At 38.4% G+C, this 18278-nt stretch overlaps 1 protein-coding gene across 16 annotated transcripts in view; it reads right to left on the bottom strand.

Moving 5' to 3' along the window:
- Nucleotides 1–18278, bottom strand: part of PARD3 (par-3 family cell polarity regulator) — a 465648-nt gene that overhangs the window by 266141 nt on the left and 181229 nt on the right. For all 16 annotated transcript variants that reach the window (XM_075492487.1, XM_075492496.1, XM_075492486.1 and 13 more), the window contains exon 4: nt 7815–7993. In XM_075492487.1, the coding sequence (XP_075348602.1) occupies nt 7815–7993 (179 nt within the window). The remainder of the gene's footprint in view (nt 1–7814; nt 7994–18278) is intronic.

The raw sequence follows: 18278 nt of genomic DNA, 5'->3' as shown, positions 1-18278 counted from the left end.
GCTTTTGTCCAGATTTCTTTTACTTCATGTGCTCCGCAGGCAACGCTCTTAAGTTGGGTACCTGCATACAGGATCTGAAGAGCTCGTTTATAAGACGACAATAAAACTGGGTGGTAGCACAGAATGATCATGCCCTTTCTGTCAGGCTGTGAAACAAAACCGGGCTAAATCTGTTTCAGGCCCAAATTTAGTCTTAACAGAAATAAGCCCAGAAGGTGACTAGGCATTCCTGGTTTGAAATCCTCTATTTACTGGAGCTGAATTTCCCCGCTAATTAAAGCTTACCACCTCCTCCCCAGCCATACTACTCCTTTGTATAGATTAGTTCCACGTGGGTCTGAATTTTATTCTGGGACTACTTTGCCTGGTTGTTTTTCCTTGTCTTCTTGTTTGATTAGTACTCATTGCAACGTGACCTAGGTTCATTTTAAAATACAATGAATACAGCAAAAAAGGCTGAAAGAATCACTGTTTAAACCATGCAGACTCATGTCAGAACACTCTAGGGAAGCACAGCCTGCAACCTGGATTGGACTTTAAACTTCTTTTTCTTGCTAGCTACCCATTCAAGCCCAAATCCAAACCTGCTTTGCACCAATACACAAACGTGATAATATGAAAACAAGACAGACAAATATATGAATCTGCAGAAACTCTTGAACCGCAAGTGTATACTGTAAATGCACGCTTGTGGGTTACAACTAAATAGATGAAAGCAGGTTAAAACCCAGATCCAACTATTGCCAATGCAAACATATGTGTGTTTCTAAACTTAAAGAAAATAAAATCACTAAACCTGAACATCCTTTTTTTTTTTTTTTTAAAAACTTATTCAATCTTTTATCAAGCTATTCTTTCAGGCCCAGAGTTTTTCACCCTCAAATCCAGGGAGAGCTGCAAGAACATGAAAAATTAAAAGAAATAGAGACGAACATTTAAACATGGGAATTCGCAAAGTACACATTCACTTAGATAAATGGCAGAGGAAAAGTCAGCCATTCGTTACAACTTCAATTATCCTATACCATGTACTTGAGAGCTTTGTGTTTTCACTATAGCTTTCACCATCCCTCAGAGGTGCTGTACACTGCATTTACTGAAGTGAAAAGACAAACAACCTGTGCATGTTCCACCATTCCTTCATCAACAGTAAGAGATTTGCTCACCAGACCCTCCTTGGCACTCCCAGCTCATGATGCAGCACCACGTCCCCTCACCTGTGGGCCAGACATTGCTCACCCAGGCACTGCTCACCCATCATGCAGAAAGAGAGATGGGATAGCACAGCACTGGGAGAAAAAGACATTCTTCCTATGCTGCTGATGAAGAACAAAGATTGAGAGTGATCAACAGATGTGCTCAGCCTCAGAGCAGAAGTAGAAAAAAACTCACCAGCTCTCAAATCTCTCTAGTATCTTGCACTGATTGTCTCTTTTGGGGGAAAGATAGGAAATTTGATAGATCGGCTTCCACAAATGGATGACTCAGAGCAAAAAGAGGTAAAACAACAAAAGAGATGGAGAAAATCACACCTTCACTTTGAATTTGTTGGTTTTGTTGTTGGCTTTTTCCCTGCTTCTTAATGCACCTGGTCATGACTGACTTTTGGATGCAAACAGTTGAATCCTGTCCGTGTACACAGTATTCAGCAAACAGAATAGCACAGCATCAAGTGATAGACGTTGGCTGTTACCTCTCTGTGCACTGGGCAAGGATTTTTCATTTTATCTCTCTCATTCCCAACCTGCTGCTGCTGAGAAATACTGTATTTGTTTTCACATTTTGCAAGTCAGGAATGTTGCGTTCTTCCACAGAGATTTTAATTTTTCTAAATTAGCACTAAAATATCACTAGCTGCTCTGTAAAGAAAGTCAGACTCTTCTCCATGGTATCCAGTGAAAGCACAAGAGGCAATGGGCACACAAAGAAACACAAGTAATTCTATCAAAACATAAGAAACAACTTTCTTACTGTAAGGGTGATCAAACACGGGAAGAGGTTGCCTGGAGAGGTGGTGCAGCCTCCATCCTTGGAGATGCATATACTCAAAACCTGACTGGACAGGGACCTGAGTAACCTGATCTAGTTGACCCTGTTTTGACCAGAAAGTTGGACTAGACAATCTCCAGAGGTACCTTCCAACCTCAGCTGTTCTGTGATTCTGTGAAAATCATGAATTTTACACACTACCCAGGACAAAAATAACACATACTATGTTTATTTTATATTGCACTCTGTTTGGGTACGATTCCTCTAAACTATTTCATCATCATGTGACAAGCTGCCAGCAAGTCTCTATCACAAAGAAAGAAAACTGATACATCTAACTTTTGGGGTTTTTTAATTTCCATTAATCTCTCTCCTATAACAATATTTTCTGCATTAAAACACTCTATTTCATCATCTGTGGATAACTCTCTCACATTCTCCCTTCCTCTCAGTCTATGTGAAATCACATCTGAAATGACAAAAATTGTGACTGTCTCACTGAAGAGAGAAAAGCCCTGCTCAAATAAACCTGGATGAAGAAACATTCATGGCTATTGAATCCTTCAGAACTTCTGTTTAAAACATTGCATTTTTATTTTGAAAGCAGAAAGCTGCATTCATTATGCAGGGGTTTAAAACCTATCATGACAGAGATGCCAGGCTCTTTGCATTTACTCTGTATTTCTCCTTAGCTGATTCTGTTGTATCGTAGCACTTTACCAACATTGTTCATCGGTACACGCTACCTCCCTTCTGCAGGAGTACAAACCAGAGACGAAGGTTCCCAAGCAGCATCAGCAACGCTTCAGTCTCTTGTTCCCAGAATGATGCCTAGTCTTTTAGTCCCCAGTCTTCCCTAGTCAATCTAATTGATTTACTCCCTGGCTATAAAATGACACTAACACACACAGTTCTCATGTAAGACTCTTCAATCTTCTGAATTATAGTTAAAACCTATTGAAATACTGTGTCTTTGGTGACGGTGATAAAGCAAACTTCACTAAGCTGTGTTTAAAAAGACTCAAAGCTAAATGAAACTAATTTTCACTTTAAATCTGATTTTGACACTGACATACCATTATTGTTGAAGCTTTTCATATAATGCATGCATGCTTTTCTCCTATCTAGACATACTCCATTAGAGAAATACTTTTTTTATTCTGTTTACAAAGAGGATTAGAAAGCATTACATCTTTCACATAAATAAAAAAACTACAATCCAACAATCTGAAAATTTGTATTCATCAGTCTCAACCCATAGGAACAGTAAAAATACCTGCAAGAAGAGATGGTGGGAAACACAATGCTTTACAGGTAAGGGATTTGACACTAGATGAGACTTAGATCACTCCCATACAGTTTCAAATTCTTCCTCTGCAGTTTACAGGGCCCAAAAAGATTAGGTTTCCAAGTATGAAGAAAGCACATCCTGAAAATAATTATTCCTACAAGGCATGGCTATTTTCAACCTCAAAATACATATATGGGCAAACCCATTTAAAAACAACCAAAACTGGCTGCTGACTAAATGGCAAAGGCAAAAAGAGAAGAAAAAAAATTAAAAAATGATGTGCCAAGTACACTCAGCTATGTGTTTGCTGTTGCTGATCCACCCCACAGAGCACATTGCATGCCATTTGCTTTGCTCCAGGTGGGTGAACCCAGGAGCGAGAGAGACACAGAAGCCCATGCACAATCATTTTTCTTTCTCATTCTCTCTCTTGAGCTCTCCTTCTTAGGGTACATTTTCACTTCTTTCTGCTGTACCAATGCTGTTATCTCTGATGCAACAATATATGAATCAAATTCAGGAAAGTCACAGTGGGAAATTTTTCATAAGCCAGTTAGCCATGGTATATTCCTACATTAAGCAAGGCAGGTTAACTACTAAGCCTTGCATCTTTCAGAGAAGCAGGATTAAAGCAGATAACTAATTTCCTCACCACAAATGGAGATGCAAATTTTTAAAAACACACTGAAAATATATGGGATAATTAATTCACAGTCACTATAAGACACAACATATCTGGTTGTTGCATTTATGTTCTTCTAATACAGTAACACAAACATCTAAGGGAAAAGAAACCTGATTTTCATTTATGCAGCTCACACCTATTAGGGGCAGCTAGTTAAGCAATAGGCTTTGGTACTGAATTATTAAGAATGTGATTCAAATTAACAGTTATTCAGAAAACAACAATATCAAAAAACATTTTACTGCAGTGGAAAAAAGCACACATGATATGCTTCAGCTGCATACAATCTGTTCAGCTGTACAGTTCAATACAATTCAAACAAAATTACAGCTTGCAAATCAGGTATTACTGTAGGCCTTTGAGAAGATATTTTTACTAAGACATTTCTTCTTGTTTCATTAGAATGGCTCAAGGAAGCAAGAGACAGGATTAAGTCAAGCTGTGAGTCACTAGGTAACACAGATATGTCTCACATACAAAAAAGTATCTGAAAGTGATTTTAATATCCAGTTTAAAAAAAAAAAAAAAAAGGACTTGAATTTACCTACTAAAGCTGATGATAATCATGAGCCAATTTCATGAATACTGGCACAGATGAGGAGACCTAATCATTTGGTTAAGGCCACTCATGGGAACAATACAGAAGGAAGATGTCAGGAATCACCTAGCTGAGTACAGTTACCAACACTACAATAACATGTAAATAATCAATAATAATGATAATTCTTCAAATAAATAAGTACTTTGGGACACAGAATGTCTGGTTTCAAGTTGCTCTTACAGGTGAACAACACAGAAACCAGAAATGATCGAGATTCCAATTCTAAGGAAACCAAGTGTATTGTGATATCCTGACAATAAATATGTTTCTTTACAATGAGATTATATGAACAATGGATGAGAGAGCACGTCTCAGTTTAGTGCAAGGGCTTCATACCAAAACATCCTACTTACTGTAGTAGACATGCATCTCAAGTTCAACACACATTCAAATCTTCGCAGGACCTACTCAGGCCCCTCCAAACCAAACTCTGTCCCTCTCTGGTCATTCTCGTCTTTTCTTAAGGACACAGGAGAGCCTCATGTCCTGCTTCATCTACCCTAATAACTACAGGTAGCACTACAATTTCTTCAACAGGATCCTTCAAACATCCCACATTTTTTCCTCTTCCCCAGTGCCCTTTTCCCCTTCTGTTTGCCCAGAACTACTGGCATATGTCCTGGCTCCTCACAGCCCTCAGTGCATGGCAGCACTCCCACCCCGTCATTTCATCTCATCTTGGGCATCTGCCCATTTTCCTGCTGTTCCAAATTCTTCTTACCCAAAATGAAACAAACACCAATAAGGAGTCTTCTTTCGCTTGCCCCCAAGAAATAAATCCCTTCTGCCAGATACACGCAGCTTCCCTCTGCTATTTCCTCCAAAAATTGGACAGGGTTTCTACCTGTCAATTATTTCTCTTTAGAGGTGACAGGCTGAAAGTAATGTCACTTCTTAGAGTCAGTAGGTGGATGAAGCTTTTGGCAACTCTCCCAGAAACCCTTTTCTTGTTTCTGCAAGATACTGCTGGGGCAAAGTTGCTAATCTACAACTGTGCTGCAAATCTCAGCCCAAGAACATATGTTCTTGTGCTGTCAAGAGAGAGAACTGCAGTGAAAACATTACGTAGTGCCAACCGCCCACGAAAGATATATGGGTGCTCAAGCCCAATGCGCTGAGCAGAAAATTAAGATTGTTCTCATTGCTTTGCTTGAAACGTTTGTGTCATCTATAATCAACGAAACAGTCTGGAACAAAGCACAGCCATGTCTTTTTGTTATCTGAGTAGCTGAAGAAAACAACGTAACATAAGAAAAGTAGTGAGGATTTGTTATAGTTCATATAACCAAAATACATTTATAAAAATTCAGTGTTAGTACTTTGGTAAGTGACTGGTGACAGAGAGTTGAGAAATGCATCTTTTACAATACTACTACAAATGACATTGTTGCTAATACTGGGAAAGGAAAGGAGAATTCTTAATATCCATTCCTAAGAGAAACGGGATTCACTACAAAATCTTCACTCGCATGAAGAAATCAAGATGCTGAAAAAACAAAAAACAGTCTAGCACAAATAAACTTGGGACTAATTCATAACATATGTTGCACAAGCAATTATTATTTAATTCCAGTTGTTTACTGCATCTTACCTATTAAAAACAGTGCACTCAGTAATCTGCTCTATTCAAAGGATCGATGTAGAGTGTGCAAAAAAGGTAAAAGAAATGATCAGTACCTATTGAACTAACTAACCTATGTTAGTTCTTTCCTGTCTTCTTGATTTAATGTTCTCTTGTGCCTTGCTTCCCATCACTACATGAGATCACATGCGTTCCTTTCCAGTTTGGTCACCATGCTCCAGTAAGACATGAAATATTTTCACGAAAATCAAGAGTAAGTACATGCTGAACAACTAATGATGCGAGAAGACTAGTGTGAAAGATTAGCTGCTGTTCAATTCTCTCCAATTTCTGCTAACTTCAGACACTCAAAGAAATCTGATTATGCTATGTATGGCCCTCCATATCTATGCTTGTGGAGTAATGAAGTGCAGTCTCATTATGATTTCAGAAAAATTAACTGAAAATGTTAACACTTCAAATGGATTAGATTATCATTTTTCTTCTCCAAATCAGAATAGTATAAAAGATATCTTTCAAAACAACATGCACTTCTGTGGCACACCAGTGCAAGTGACAGAAAATATACCATTACTTACCTGAAATGCCGATCAAGCAGAGACCTAACGATACCATGTTAAACTGACACCTCTATAAGAATGTGGACCTCAATGTCTATGAACACTGTGCTTTTATAGATGTTTTTGAAATAACCAAAAGCCCACCAAAGATAGTTCAGTTCATTAGCAGCATGTAAACACTTCTTTATTTGGGGTGTGGGAGTCCTGGCTGCAGAGTCTTAGTTTGCATTTATACTGCACAGAATTAATAATAATAAAGAAAAAAAATAAAATAGCTATAATAAGCTGCATATTTGCCAACAGGATTTTGTGCTGTGCAGTCAGAATGGTAACCAAAAATGCAACTTTCCTTAAAAATTACTCATTTCTACTGGAAAATATATATGTGTTTTTCCTTCTGAGTTTGTTTGCAAGTTACCATCACAATTATGGGCAATGTCGGGGACTGTACAAAAAGGAGTCTTTCTTCCAATTTTATTTTAAATAATGCACTGAGGAGAACTTCCTGCTGACTTCTCTAGCTAATAATGCAATTCATGTAGAGATACTGAAATCATATTGAAAAAAATGAAGGAAAAAATACTCACTCTGCGTTTCACTGGTTTAGTTTTAAGAATGTGATCAAGGAAAGCCAGCATTTGCAATCTGTGTTTTGTATTACTTGACTAATGCCTCAGAAAGTAAAAACTAGCAATGCTATGTCAGAAACACAGACCGCACCAGCCGTGGGCATGCAGATTATTCATTGACATTAGGACTTCTATGGAGATCAGTAAAAATCATTATAGACATGACCTATTTGCATTCAAAGAAAACATGTAACAGCATTTAGGCCCTGCTATGCAGAGTAATGAGTAATCAGAGCTTCAACTACAGTTAATGGCAAAATCAAGTTTTTTAGAGCCCCTGCTGTGGGCATCACCGAGAGTCTCCTTAGGGCAGGACACATGTGCGACCCAAACACTCCTCTGCTGATGATGGGGTTTGGTGGACAAGGTCAGAAAACACAAGTTTAAACCAGGGGCAGGTGAGAGAAGGACAAAACAACAATTAAAGATTCATGCACGTTTGTCATTTATTGAATAAAGAGGGGGAAAGAAATATACCTTTCTTTCATGAGCACTGGATACGCCAGGGGTGTTCTGCTTGAGAAAGCCTGCTGTTGTGGACCACCTTGTAGGGTTTTTCCGTGAAGGCTCTTCTGAAGAAAAATTTGTGTCACTTACAGAGGTTGAGAGGCCAATCAGTGCAGGGTCACTACTACGTCGGACATGAAGAGGCATATCTGAAGAATAAAACAGACAGTAAATAAACACTGAGTAGATTTAAAATGTTTTTCACATAAGAAAAATATTTTTTCAAGCTCTGGATGGGTGGTTTTGACAAATATGGTCTCACAAAGTAAGGAGTTATTGACCTCAGCATAGTTCCTCAAGGACAAGGTCTGTTTCCTCAAAACCGTAACCTTGCAGCTTGGCCACACCAGGAGAAAACGAGGGCCAAACCAAGCTCTTTGAACCTAGTACAGCTCGTTGGCTTTACAAGTACAAACACAGCATCGTTACTATCTGTCGGTTGTTGTGTAAAACAGAAAAACAGCGTAAGCTTGACAACTAAGAGGCTAAGGTGACTTGCAGGTATTTTAAAGAGCAAGTAGCCAAAGGCCTAAATTCAACAGCCTGGTGACAATTAAGGGGTGGACTAAGACAATGCGTCCCCCACCCCACTGCCATAGCTGCAGCACGGGCACTGCCAGCACAACATCCTTGCAAGAAGCTGCACAACAGCTTCTTTGCAGCGAAAGGCAGCCCCATCACCTTCTAAATTATACTCTCCAGTTCTTTCTCAAAACTTATGGAAGTGACTGCTTTCTATTCTGCATTCTTCCGTTGCCTCTTCCTGACAGCTGAAACAAGATCTGTGCTGATTTACCCTGATTCCCTTAGCCTTCCAGCTGGCATGACTGACAGGAGAAAAATATTTCATTAGTAATAAATGATGCAGCAGGCAGGTAGACTGATTGGAAAGAGATAGTTTTTTTTAATATATGTAGAGGTCAAATCCATTCTGGAAACTTTGATGGCACATTAAAGTTAGTTTCTCTTGAAATACAACTTAATTTTTTCCAATTTCATTTATTATCCTACAACAAATATCCACACATCTATCGTCTCCTTGCCCAAACAGAAGTTTCATTGCCTGTATTTGCGACCTCTTAGCACTCTCCCACTCAACATCAGAATGGAGGGGACGTGATTTATCAGTTGTATTTCTCCTTACTGCTGCACTGGGAACCTTGAATGCAAAGTGGAAAAGGGAAAGGTGAAAGCTACGACACGTAAGCAGCAGAGTCACTGGGAAAGGTATGCTGGGCAACACCTGAGAATGAAAACCAGGCTGGTTTTTAATGCTTTGATGAAACAGTTCCCAAGGAAGCTGAAGGTGTACGTCTCACAATACTAGCAGGAAAACACAATGACAGGAGTTTAAGTGACTAGTCTTAAGTTTTACAACAGCTTTATGTTAACACTACGTATAACAGTATTAAAATATAGAATCTTATTTTGCATGGCATTATAAAGACAGTGAGAAATAAAGTAAGTCATGCCACACAGAGAAAATGTGTGAGAAATTTTTTTTTAAACAACTAGGACTTGTGCTGCTGAGGTATGCACAAGTGTTACAGGATGAAACACCAAACAGTCATTCTATTTCATGTCCACCCTGGTATACAAGAATAACAGAATTAATTTATGTTTCTTCCCACACAATCATTGTACTATTTCTCTTTCCTTTGAAAATTCTTTTCTTAATTATTATTTTCATAACAAAAATATTCACACAAGTTAGTTTCTAGCAAATAAAATGTTTTCTTTTATAAATATGTACATTTGTACATATTTATATATATATGTATAACAGAACTAGAAGTAATTAAAAGAATATTTCAGGAACGAACTCTTCAATTACACAGAAAAGTATTTATGGTCTGCGTTAACTCCACTTCGATTTTGATTACTCAGTATATCCTCATAAACTCATAATAGAGGCATTTTCTTTTATTGCCTTGTCTTCAACTACTTCAAGTTTCATGAAGCAGCTGAAGGTAAAGCCTCTCATCTCCCCCTAGACGGCAAACATAATGAAAGTACACCCCCAAACCGCGAGGGATCTCGGTAACAAAGGTGGCCCAGCTGCAGTCCCAGCCACGGCCCCACAAAGTGTAATGAAGTGACCCACTGACAGCGGTGCCCATGCTGCTGGCTCAGCCCGGAACATACACTCGTTTATTAGATGAGCCTGGCAAGGAAGTGGCTCTGTAGTATGTAGTGCCACTTAAGAAAAATACCAATCTATATTTGCTCCAAGCAGCAGCCCGTGCATATTATCCTGTTTGCCTTTGCTACCCACCCTACAACAGAGAATTACAATTTTCAAACATGAGTTCACTCGCTCCTTATGCTCGTGCATCTATATATAAGCATGGTGATTGCAAAATGTTCTTGTATTTTTACACCCTTTCTTCAAATTACTTGACAAAACAAAAGTTCAGTTGGGTGAACTTCTACAAGAAGAGAAGCCGAATTGCCAACAAAGAAAGAAAGAAAGAAACTGGAACTCAAGTCAGCACTTCTGGAGGCGAGCGAGCAATTACCACTGCCTTGCCTTTTGCTTTGTAGCCGAAAACCTGACAGTTTGTGCCACACGAAGTAGCAGAGACTTTTCATAATACAGAAAGTTAATTATGCAACGGAATTCCCAAATATTAATATGCTCCACAGAAAACTGGAGCCACCTTTTATATCACCCATTTCATTTTAGTAAGGTTAGTTATTGAGGTATTTTTGGACATTTATTGAGCACTTCTCCAAATCTTAAAAAAAAAAAAGTCTTCTGTCAATACAAAGATACAACGTGATCAATTCTAGTTTCTCCTTAAGAAAATGGTTCCATATATAAGGAAAAGTTATTTATATTACTAATCAAACTTCACAATAAAGTGAATTATAAAAGACAGTAATTCAGATGTGTTGGGTCTATGTATTTCCCAGATAAACTAGAAATTTAAACAAATGGTTGTTGTTTTTTTTTTAATTGCTGGAATGGAAAGCACATGAAGCTAGCTCTAGTGTATGCTGTTTGGCAATGGCCAATACCACTCCAGGTATTAATCCAAGAATTAAAACTTATTCACACTATATTAACCACAAGTTGTAAATATAATCTCCTGCATTCCTGTCTCCAGTTCTATTCTGAGAGACCATTCTAACTCAGTTTTTATACTCTCCATTAAAACAACAACAAAAAAAGAAAATATTTAACAGATTTTTCTACCGATATATTGTTGGTTACAATCTTCTGGTTTACCTGAATTTATAGATTTGAAAAGGATATACTTTGAAATATTAAAAGGAAAATCAAAGGAAAGGAACTTAATAATTAAACCGCAAGATGAAGTACGCATGGGACCGATGCAATGTCACTGATTCCAGGATGATGGCTGATACCGTTTGAAGTCTGTGGTTTCTTTGAAGAGTGGATAAAACAGCAATGAACTCTAATCACAAGGCTTCAAATTCTCTGTGGCACTAATGCACTGTAAATATTGATTTGCTTCTGCAGCTAAGGTGCCTTTTAAATAAGCACTTGAAACGGTAAATCTAATAAGGAATTACAGGAAGTTTTAAAAGTCTAAGAATTAAGGAAAAATTAAATTAAAAATCATGAAAGTTACCACTAACTCAGTTCTTGAGCCACATTCAATGACTTGAAGTATTCAGCAATGAGTCCAACACTATAACTTCAGAAAGAATTATGTGTGACAGAGAATCCCATTAAGTTATGTATATAGCCACAGTTCTGCTAGAAAATGGTTATTTGTAGGATAAATCCAAGCTGGATAACAAAATGCTCACATTCATAATCATGAAATTCTGACTGGAAGTTTCATTTTATTAAAAGCAACAGCAGTTTCACTATAAATTATAAAAACAGCCAATATGCATTTTATAACCATCTTTAAATGTTAAGAACACAAAGTTGTACCTTTCCTTCCTGCCAGCAATTCCATTTTTATTTTAAAAGGGTCATCACCTTCTCTGATTTTCAAATATGCTCACGAGCCAAAGCATTTGAGGATCTGGCAAATTTCATCCATAAAGCTGAATACATGCATGCAGGCATTCAGCGCAAAGGATGGTGGTCTCAGAGCAGAGCTAATATATACCTTCCCATACCAATTTCCTCTCGGATGTCAGCTTGGAGGGCATGACTCGAAAAATACACACGTATATTTATATAGCATAGCCAAGACAATTTTACTCTGAAGATTTCAACTGATGCTTCAGCTCCCAGTGCCACTGGCAGCTTGCACAGTTTGGTTTGCAGTGAATTTAAGGCAAAGAAATGAAAAATGATCTTATGGTCGTTTCTGGCCACCTCACACAGACCATCAGGCCCATGACTGACGAGTAGACTTGAACAGGACTTCCCCCCACCCTTTACACTCAAGAGTCTTCTCTGCGAAAATGATGATTCAATAAAACCAAAAAACTCTGTGGGGAAAGAGTAGCTTTCAACAAGGAAGTTGCTCGGAGTTTCTGAAAGTGAGCCTGTAGATATGTATATATGTTGAGGTGTGTTGTATACACAATACGTTCAGAGAGCCTACCTCACCACCAAGAAAACAGTCTGGGGATGGGAGATAGACACTCAACAGTTTTACTGCTTCTGTCACCCATCCAGTTCATCGTACCACTCAAATCCTCATCCAGAGTTCAAGAGGAAGGATGAATCAGGGTCATCCTGAGGCTCAGGAAAGCAGGACTGCTTCTTTCAGCTTGAAGTACTTGAAACTACAAGTTAAGACTTTGTCTATATTAACCTGAAATAGGTTTTTTAAAAAAATTTAGATTAGCCTTGAGTTTCACACTCCAGCACAGCTTCCCGAACTCTGGTTCTAATTTCAGTAGGTTCAGTTCAGCTCCTCGTTCCACTCAGCTGGACACAGCGAGAGCCAAACATCCCTTATGACCTTCAAAAGCTCAAATCCCCAAACTGGTTCAACTTTCATTCTTGCAAACCTCTAGCGACAAGGCAATGGTAACTTCCAAAGACCACTGAGGCTGTTGCAAACTGGACTACCACACAGGTTTTCAAAGCTTTTTCTCTCCAGATAGAAGAAAAACAGTTGGAGACAAAAACCAGCTGATTGTGAACTTATCTACAAACTGCATTAAACCCTAGCAGCAGCTAACATAAGCCAGCACTTCTCTACAAGATTAACAAAACAGTGCAAATCAAATGTAGGCATCTTGAATTAGAAAAGAAAAAATATTTAAAACATAAGCAGTTCCAAGAGGTGAAGAACTACTCCCCAGACAACTGCACCATCTGTCCTGCAGAAGCAAACTTGGGCATGCTATATGGAGATGGCTGCTGGGAGGGACGCAAAACAGTAGCATTGCAAAGCTACCACCAGTTGCAGATCTTTTCAGAAACATACTTTTGGACATGACAGCAAAGGAAGGAGATATATATATATACACACACCCCACCAACTCTCTCTTCATGGCCCAGAGCAGTATTTTTCTCTCCCCGAGAATCCATTCCATTTTTAAGTAATGATTATTTAATAAAAGAATTTGCAGCATTTTCCAAAGTGAATACTCCTTACTTGGTCGAAATCTTCAGATTTTTTTTTTCCTAAATTTGTATTATTTTCCCCAGGTTTATCCTCCTGTTACTAGTTATCTCCCCTTCCCTTACAAAACTACATTTTCCTTTCATGTGTCACAATTATAGCGTTTCTCCCCTAAACGGTGCTGCACAGCACATAACTTCATCTCAGCCTCTCTTAATTCTCTATTGCTGTTCATTTTTGTAAATGTTATTCTGGTCTTAAATTGTTCAGAAGACACCCAGAATAGCGTATTACTCTTACGAAATACCCTCAGTGCTGTCTTACAAGGATTATCCTCCCTGTCTGTCTGTTTTTTTTTTTTTTTAACTTTGATTATAACAATAATATATAGTCAATAATAATCACATTTGAGTATTTTATTGTCATAGTATCAATCCAGAACATCCACAGAAATCCTAAAACTTTTTCTATAGCCTCACTTCAGCACTTTTGTCTTATTAATTACAGTATATGTTCAGTTTAGATCAATATTCTTATACGTTAGCTTCTATTTATTCAGGCTGAATTAAAGTGTATTTTTCCAGTATGTGTACTACATCTCCGTTGGGATATTTATCTTTCCTCCATTCATATTATTGTCCTTTCCTAGTTTATCAACATCTGGAAATTTAATTAATATACTATTTACAGTACTGCTTCTCCAAGATTTAAAGATGTTAAATAAAACCAAAACTAACAGGAATCCTCATGACACCCTACTGGACAACAATCTCTAGACTAAGATTGCCTCCCACTTTTAAGATTTCTATGCTGATTTTCAAACCATACTGAAGTGTTTATGCTCACAATAACTTGGAATTTCCAAGACGCTTAAATTTCTATCAAATGCTTTAACATTTGCAAATATTATATCAATTGTGCATCATTCACCTACAAATGCAAACTATCTAGTGTTCATGGCTCTCCCTTTCAGAATTATGAGAAAGCTTAAGATGACTTAGTTTAGATAATTAGCATTTCTCTACTTGAAAATAAGTTTATGTTTATAAACATCAACTTCTGAAATTAATTTCTCTACATTCAGAACTCTTGGTTAAATAACAAGACTGCCATTCCTCTTGCAGAGAAAAAAATATCAGTTAACTTCACACAATTCCAGATATTTATAACTACTTCATGTACAAACCCAACTGTTTTCAGTTATTCTTCTAGCTATTCATCTTCAAACAACAGCTTATGTACTTCCTCACAGACATATTTTCAATGTTACCAAATATTGTTCTCTGCTTTCTTATTTCTTTAGCTTTAAAATGGCACATTTATAAGCATTCGCACATTAAAATCGTGACAAATCACAATTATTCTGTTTTCCTCATACCACTGCCCCATTCAGTTGGAGATCTGTCAGGCAGCCATGTCAGGAGCAGGACAGAGGCCATACCACGGCACTAAAAAGGCACAACGTGGTCTAGCAGATGGCAGATGAACGAGGCAGGTCGTGGGACTCTTACACTCAGCCTGCAAAACCTGACAGGTGTGCGTATGTCCCCAGCCATCACATAAATTTAAGGGAAAATACACTTGGCTGTGTAAAATGTAGAAACAAAAACCCACTGCATGCTAGCATACCTTTAAGAAATATAAGACACTATATTAGCATGCCTACGATCAAAAACGGCTCGTAGAAAAGTAAGAACATCTCTGGAAGAATGAACAGCAGTGAAAAGAATGCAACCAAGCCACCACAAAAAGTCTTATTACAAAGCAAAAGAAAGAAGAAAAGTCCTTACCTTCTTAGTATCATTTTCAATTTCTTCTAATAGAACCTAAGTTTTCCATTTTCCCAACCATGACGGCTCAATGACTTTGAAATTCAAAAATAAGAAAATATCAACCTGCCACAGTTATATTTTAATAATGAGGTAATGTTAAATCCTTATCTTGAAAGGCCTTTAAAATAACAATCTTCCTTCTATTTCTCTAATATTCTTTCTTCTTACTTTTGAATACTGAGATCCAGGAGGAAAAAGATTATTGCACCTTGAAACTCAATTTACTTAGACACTGACTTTTAAAGCTAATTAGAGAAAGATCTTTAAAACCAAAATTAAAATTTAATTACCTACACCTTCTCCGTCTCCTTTCTCTGAGCTTTTTTCTAAAATGCAAATATCTTTGCATGCCAAAAGAAAAGACAAAAATGTCAGATCTTACAAATGTTCTACTCATCTCTGTCAAAAAATTATGTTTCAGTATGTTTTAATGAGCTGCAGTCTCAGTTTTTTGGGTACATTCTTTACGGATTTCCTGAAAACATGCTGGATTACCTCTTTACCTATTTTCACACTATTGCTACAAATCTAGGAAAAATGCACTTCTAGTCCCCCAGATGTTACAAATTTTTTGCAAAATAGCATCCCGCTCATTACTTCTTCAAACACTTGTGTGACAGTAGAAGCATCATCAACTTTGCTACTGCTGAAGTTTTTCTGCTTACATCAAAGATCATGCCTTGCTAATAAGACTCTGATTGATATTTAATATATTATAATGAAGACACTGTAGTTTGTATTCACAAGTCATTTTGCAGTGCAGGCAAGGGTTTGCAGGGACAGGAGCAAATTCCTAGCTGCTTTGAGTTGATAAGGCTTCACCCCTCTGAGACACAGGAAAGAAGTTGGCAGATATTTTTCTTACCACAACTTTGAAAAACCCCCTAAAACTGAATGGTAAAATTGTTCGTGTTAGTCAACATAATGCAGTGATGTAAAAACTGTATACTATTTATGGTCTAAATGCTTTGGGTAGGCTCAGAAAGGCTCACTTAGAGGAAGAAGTTTGCAACTTTTTCCTGGACAGAAGGGAAGAAATACAGATGCAACAATAGGATTGAGATTGTAACTTGAAGAGCTCAGTTGGGAAGAACCAGGAGTGATATAATGTCTATAATACATGTCACAGTTCTTTCATCAGTGAGTTTCAGCTGCAGAAAACCTGCTGTGGTTGCCAATGTCGTGACCCCCTTCTGGTCCCCTGTGCCTTTATATGAGGAAAAGGGGTGGGTAGAAGTGCCATTACTCTGCAGTACCAGATATTAGAGGTTCAGAACTACTTGTCAGTCCATATCCATTCTGACTTATACTAGAATCAACGTTCTGTCGACATCTGTTGCCAATACAGCCTCATGCATCACTACATCACCTCATATGTGAGGTGGGAATTCCTATGTGGATCATATCCAGATACCAAAGAGTTAAACATGCTTAATTGCAATTCAGCAGGTATGCGTGTAATTAGCAAGGGACTACTTGTTACACAAGTCCTTACAAAGCTGGTACAGGAATCTCTCTCCTTCCGTACTCTCCATCAGAACCTAATGCTGCATCCACTGGCTCATGAATTACAGCGCTAATTGACTTTTCAAAGGGGTGATGGTCTGCACTGCCCCAGAGGGCCGCGGAGCCCCCGTGCTGCCCATCAGCATCGCCTCTGCGGCTCCTGCCCGGCGAAGGAAACCCTACCCACTGGCCATTTCCTGGGCAAAACAGCAGCAAAATGAAAACCTATGGCATTTCTACTGGGATTTAGAAGGGGGAAAAAACAACCAAACTTCTGGATTAGTAAAGACATCACAACGGGACCATCACCAAATAGTCCAGCGTTTAGACAGGGTATGGTAAACAATGGGCAGCAGTGGGATGCTATCGGTATCTTAACTATGTGAACTGTGAACGAGTTCTGTATGATGGTTGTTTACCTCATTTATATTTGAAACAGTGAGGGAAGAGGTACTTCCTTGCCAGTCATCAGAAGAACACTCCATCTTTGAAAGTGTTTGGCTGTTAATCTGGCACACCTCCACATTTCTGTGGAGCAGAACCTCCTCACCATGGAGCAGGCACTGGGCACCTGGCCTCTCCTCCCTGCAGGCTGGGGCGAGCATGGCTGGCTCCGGACTCACTCCACTGCAGAGAAGTACAGGAATCATCAAAAATGTTTTTTTTTTCTGAGATATGAATATGATCACTTACATCCAGCTCGCAGACCACTGTCAGGCTGGAGAAGGCAATGATTTTGGGATATTAGCACCTGGAGGTGGATCTGAACCTGCGTTACCCAAAATCCACGTAGCTTCATTACAGAAATTATTTAGACAGATTTTTACCTGAAGCATAATAGTTATGACAACCAAGAAAACTTGGCTATAATCATTTGAAGGGGGTTTTTTTGGTCAGAAATTATCTGTGCATGCATTTTCATAGCTATATGCACAAAATCTGAAGAAAAAAGAACGTGTGGGAAGGAACAGCCTCTACTGCACACTACCGAGCTTCCGACATGGCAAAAAAAAATTACAACTGACATCTATAATAAGATAGAGTGAACATAGTCCTGAACAACTATTAAAAATTACTAACAGCTTCCGCAATTTTAATGGCACTTGTTCTTGTTTCCATGACAGAAACATTTACTAGGATTATTAGAAACATGTTGGTACACTCATGAAACACACTCTCATTTAAAGTGTTATCAAATCTCTGCAAGTTAACGTTTCGCTGAGCTCACATCTGCCGCTGATGACCAAGAAGAGTAAAAGATCTCAAGCAGAACTAGGAAAAGGCCATGTCATGGCACCCCATGTGCTCAGATAGACAATTTTAGCAGAAGGCTCTTCTGCACGCAGGGACTAATACAGCTCAAAGGCAAAGCACAGAGCATAAAGATCTCAAGAATATTATTTTCTGTCATTCAGTTGCAAGTATCAAACTGAATCCCTGAAGACAAATCAAGTATTTGCGTGTTTAAGTAATGAGATGAAATGCCACTAGCCCTCCTCATCCACAGGGGATGCACGGCAGCAGAGCTGCCATACCCATGACATGGGAGGGCAGATAGTGCAGCTCTCTGCAAAAAGATGCGATGCTGT

Source organism: Mycteria americana, chromosome 2, assembly GCF_035582795.1.
Source record: "Mycteria americana isolate JAX WOST 10 ecotype Jacksonville Zoo and Gardens chromosome 2, USCA_MyAme_1.0, whole genome shotgun sequence".
NCBI classification, from domain to species: Eukaryota; Metazoa; Chordata; class Aves; order Ciconiiformes; family Ciconiidae; genus Mycteria; species Mycteria americana.
The sequence above is the reverse complement of the archived record's forward strand: the minus strand, read 5'-3'. Positions and strand labels throughout refer to the sequence as shown.